Source organism: Lactuca saligna, chromosome 8, assembly GCF_052625555.1.
Source record: "Lactuca saligna cultivar CGN05327 chromosome 8, ASM5262555v1, whole genome shotgun sequence".
NCBI classification, from domain to species: Eukaryota; Viridiplantae; Streptophyta; class Magnoliopsida; order Asterales; family Asteraceae; genus Lactuca; species Lactuca saligna.
In genome coordinates, this window is record NC_136424.1 from 39794744 (window position 1) to 39799932 (window position 5189).

At 35.1% G+C, this 5189-nt stretch overlaps 1 protein-coding gene across 1 annotated transcript; it reads right to left on the bottom strand.

The window, feature by feature from the left end:
• Positions 1–999: 999 nt before the first annotated feature.
• On the bottom strand, positions 1000–3811 carry LOC145011972 (ACT domain-containing protein ACR4-like). Its single transcript, XM_078970727.1, has 7 exons — positions 3465–3811; positions 2952–3073; positions 2667–2781; positions 2504–2571; positions 1843–2430; positions 1613–1717; positions 1000–1473 (listed from the first exon to the last, which is right to left on the bottom strand). The coding sequence occupies exons 1-7, from the start codon at positions 3466–3468 to the stop codon at positions 1132–1134; spliced, it is 1344 nt and encodes a 447-aa protein (XP_078826853.1). The 5' UTR covers positions 3469–3811; the 3' UTR covers positions 1000–1131.
• Positions 3812–5189: the final 1378 nt, after the last annotated feature.

The following is a 5189-nucleotide window of genomic DNA, read 5'->3' on the forward strand; positions in this document are numbered from 1 at the left end:
AAGTTTTCAATTAAATTGTTTTTGTACCTATCACCTTTAAGAAATCAAAGATAATAATTTTAATTTGATAATTTCGATTTTTTATGCAACCATTATCTCCACATTTAAAATGAATAATATGTTAACCATATGAATTTTCATTTCTTATTGTAAAAGTCATGTTTGTATGTTGAATATAGAAACAAATATGATTACATGTCTAATTTATTAATAATAACAAACAAACAAGTAAAACTAACAAATCAAAAAATAAAATCCTACTTTACCATTTGATTTGATTTTAATTCAAGTTGGGTCTCCAAAGTACTTTATAAACCAACGAAACATCGTGTTCCATGAGTTTTCAATTCGAATTGTTTTTGTACCTATCACCTTCAAGAAATCAACATAATAACTTTACTTTCTTTAAATTTTAATATTTTTGTAACCATTATCTCCACATTTAAAATGAATAATATTTTAACCATACAATTTTGTAAACGAATTCCAATTTGTAATTGTAAAGAGAAAGTATGAAATCAAGAAAGATATAGAACCATTTTCTTTCAAAGTCGCTACCCACTTTGAATATTCAATCACACCATTTTTCTTGTCAAAAAAGATTCTTGCTTTCCCATTTAAAATTCTAAACTGCCTCCAATCAAGGTAAACCAAGTCGACAGCCTTTTCATAACTCCTGTTCTGATGTATTGTACGGTACAACCACTCCATGCACTACCTAGTCAATATCTAGTTCAAATCTAACTATAAACAATGTTCCTTAACATATATTGTTTCTCAAATGAGATTGCATCTTTGACTTTGACTCTAGGGTTCTTGAAATAGGAATAAGAACACAAGATTTCCATTCTAGGGTTCTTGAAATAGGAATAAAAACACAAGATTTTGACTCTAGGGTTCTTGAAATAGGAATCAGAACACAAGATTTCCACTCTAGGGTTCTTGAAATAGGAATAAAAACACAAGATTTTCATTCAAGCCAAGTAGCCGACAACAGTATAACATAAAATAGAAGTTAAGAATTATATTCACAAACAATACTACATTAATTTCCCGATTCAACGTTAGTTGGATCGTAAAAAAGAAAAGAAACGAGGGATATATACAGACGATATAGTTGTACTTCAATACTCAAGAGTACGACCTAACTAGGCCAAAATTAACAAAAGATTTAGACTTAAACAAACCACCAAAAAGAAACCTAGTGGGAGATTCTTGAGGGCTTGTATTCGAATCTTGAGGATTGTTTTTCACTTTAAGCATCGTTTGACCGATTTCTTTCCTTATTGATTCAATAATCTTGGAGTCGACTGAATAGCCCGAGGCATCACGAACGTAGAACGTGTTAATTGCTTTCCCGCTACGTGTCGCCACCTCAGCTCTTGTCACCGTTAGACTGTTTTCGCGGAAAATTCGAGTCACGTCAGATAAAAGTCCGACTCTATCCGTTGTGCATAGTTCTAGCTTCAAACCCTAAAACAAAACATATAGCATTTAGCCGTTGGTTTTTACATAGTTGTTAAACAAGAAATGGTTATGAACTACTTGAATTTGAGTAAACGACCAATTTACTCTTGAATTTGAGTAAATGACCATTTTACCCCTTTCATACCTCGGACACTCTTCTTTTGATGGCTGCTTCGATACATTGGATCATTCTTTCCCTCTCGGCCTCCGATTTCACCGGTGAACCATCTACATGTCTAATACAATATTCCTACAAAACCGAAAACAAAATTATCATAAATATATTATCATATATATATATATATATATATATATATATATATATTTATACCAATAAATAAAACAAAAAATATATATTTACATATATTTTCAAACCTGGTAAGCTTCTGGTCCTTCGGCATCCACATGGCCATGAAAAACAATGTACTCCATATCGGTTAACGTGCAAATCGTATCAAACAGTAACTTCGGCCTATCTTTACACCTAATACTCACCACCGAACAATCTTTATCATACCAATTCACAACATTCACCTCCGGCCGCCGCGTGTCACCATCACCACCACCACCGGTGCCCCTCTCATAGTCACGATCCGCCAGCATCATCTGGTGGAGCCGCCGCTCAGTGTGGACAACACCATGAGACACCACCGACGTTTTAGCCTCTCGAGCCTTGTTGCTACCTTCGAGAATGTAACTAAGCATTTGTTTAATGGTGGTGAGTCTATCCGGGTCGGATACGGCTGACCCGGATTCGTTGTCGGTGACTTGGACTATGAAGGCGGCGCGTGTGTTGTGGGTCCAAACTTCGGCGTTTAGAACGTTGCATTTTAAGTGTGTGAGAACCGCACACACTTCGGAGAGTAAACCGGGTCTGTCACTTCCGGTTAACTCGATCACAGTCCGGTCGGTTGATGACGTCACTCCGATGGAATTGGTAAAGCTTGTATCGGAGCCAAGAACCTGTGGAAAGTACACTGAATACAATTACGGATTGAAATCTTTTGTGAATTCAAACGTTGGAATGGAATCTTACCTTTTGAATGTAATCCAAGATTCCTTGGTCTCTGATTTTATTCCCTTCTTGATCAGTGACATTGAAGACTGTTTCATTGTACAAGAAACATTAATAAATGACAATCTTTTAAAGTAGCAAAACATTTGGGTTTTGAGTTTTGAATTTTGATCAGGGGTATTACCGTCCATAAACCAGCCTCCATCGGAACTGATGTAAGCTTTGGTAACGATGAAGTTGAGATCAGTGAGTACTTGAACAACTTCCAAAAGTATGCCATGTTTGTTGGCGCTATCAACCTGTTGGAAATTGGAATGAATGAATAGATTAAGAAAACAAGAACATCGTATGTAGCTGCATTTTCGTTGGTGTATTTTCACTCAGGCAAAAACTCGAACACATGGCAGACATGGCGTTACAAGAGAAGTATTCGTTACATGATGCTATATAACTTATAAGCAATGGGTACCTGAATGATGGTGGCGTTTTTACAGGATTCGTTGTCGATTACTACACGAGGTGGGTTCATTCTGCGAATGAATTTCTGATATTCGTCTTCCATGTTTCGAGAATACGTCCTGTTAGTGGTTTCTGAGAGATACATAGAAAGAGAACAGTGGTCAGGAGAAGAAAGATGAAAGATGAAAAACATGGAGAAAGAAAGGGTCACATATAATAATAACTATTGACGCATTGAACCACCGGAAAAGGGTGTTCAACCATCACTTTCCATGTCGGCGTGGTGGGGTTACCTTCCCCACTACAGGAAGCCATTTTCACACAGAAGAGAGAGAAAGAGAAAGAAATATACTGCATCAGGTGAATCGATGTACACAACGCAACAAACGAACAAACAAACACAAAAGGAAAGAAAAATGATCACGAATTCAAGTTTTAATCTCATGTTCTGTTCTGTTTCTAAAATACTTCCAAAAACTAGTTTTGAATCATATGATCCCAAATTAGCAGAGAAACGACATACCCATTGCGATTTCGAGAAGTGTATGATGATATGATCTGTGTTCGTGATTCCTTGAATCTTCTTCAACAGTAAAACGAAGATTGAAAAAGGGGAAGAACAATCAATATAGAAACAGAGCACAAGATCCAAATTCTCTCTCACAGAATATAATAATCTTGTTTCCTAAATATATGTTGGTATTCTTTACCTTATAAACCAAAATCAAAACCAAACACACGCTTTCTTTCCAACTATTTTCACCGTGTTTTCCCTCTCAAAAAGCATGAAGATTTGCTCTGGTTTCTTTCACACATGAGAACATGAACATGAACGTGCAAAACGCAAATACAACTGGCTCCTTTTAAACACAGGCCTACTGTACTTAAAAAGAGACGCCTGCAAACCGGTAGCCACAGGATTGGCGTATTTTAATGTACTCTTGCTAAAGTGCGCTAAGTGGACATTGCCTTTTTTATTTGTCTCAAGTAACGTGTTTAAGGAAATTTACTGTAATAATCTCCCAAATGTGTGGACTCGGGTCTTGGGAGTGCTTTCTGACTATTTCTTAACAGATTATTCGTTAATTATTTAATTTTTTATATTTTATATTTAAGTTATATCCCTAATTTCTAAATAAATAATAACAGGAGTTGAAAATTAAGATAAAGAATAGTTACAATAATAATAATAATAACAATACTAAATTATCACCATTGTGAAATTTTTATATTTTTCAAACAATTTTTTCCGACATAAACCATTATGTTATTAGCATATTATGAAATATGTGTTTATCACCATTGTGAAATGTCTATATAACTTGACTTCAAGATCTTTTGGGTTATGTTAGCCCATTGCTAGGGATTTATGGGTGGTTCCATTGTTTAGTTGCCCCTTTGGCTCAACCATGTTTCCTAGGAATGACTTCCTTCCTAGCTTCGGCGTTCATGCATATAAGTTTCCATCAAACCAAATTCGGACTAATGCACATGTGCATGCTTGGATGACCATGACATCATCGTCTCCTAGAAATTAAAGGGGGGGTGCCTTAAATCTTGTCAAATGTTCGAGGAAGGCTTCCTCTTCTTTTTGCATATAACAAAGGATGTGTCTGGTTATCAGACATATATTTTCTTCGTTGGAAAAAGTGGCTTGTGAATTCGCATTTGAGTTATATTCCTAGCTTTGTATGCTATTAGGTGTTTGTCTTTTAAGTCGTCGATATGTTAATCATTCCAAGGATGCTTTAAAGTACACATACCATAACTTTTGGTCCAATTTTGTGACTCTATATGTATTTTATATGTTTCTGGATGATCATATGGGCCTGTGGTGTCGTCATAGTTTTTAAATTGCGGTAGGAAAATGCCAAGAGAATGTATGTATTATTGTAGCTCGGTTACAAAGGACATGCATGCCTTAGGGGTTGACTGTAAATATGACTTTGTTCCTAATGGGTTATTTAGATGCAAATTTGTCCCAAAGTTATCATATAAGAGTAAATAAATTTATATTTTGTATACAAATTATAGTTAGAATTTAACTAGATGCCGAGATATGAAGTGGTCACATAACCTATTTTTTCTAACATTACATATATGATTGTGTTAAATTTAGATTTTAATATGTTTTTATAGTTTAATTTATACGTTTAACACTATTATTGCATGGTATAATCCCCACACAATCTAAGATATCAATGCATTTTAAACTGTTATTCTTCACTAGCTATAATCCACAAACATC

What these genes read in the sequence shown, in the direction of transcription:
- LOC145011972 (XM_078970727.1), bottom strand. An exon ending in TGGAGGCTGGTTTATGGACG is followed by an intron (nt 2,572 to 2,666) that starts GTAATACCCCTG and finishes ACAATGAAACAG; the next exon opens with TCTTCAATGTCACTGATCAA. An exon ending in TCAAAAGAAGAGTGTCCGAG is followed by an intron (nt 1,474 to 1,612) that starts GTATGAAAGGGG and finishes GTTTTGTTTTAG; the next exon opens with GGTTTGAAGCTAGAACTATG.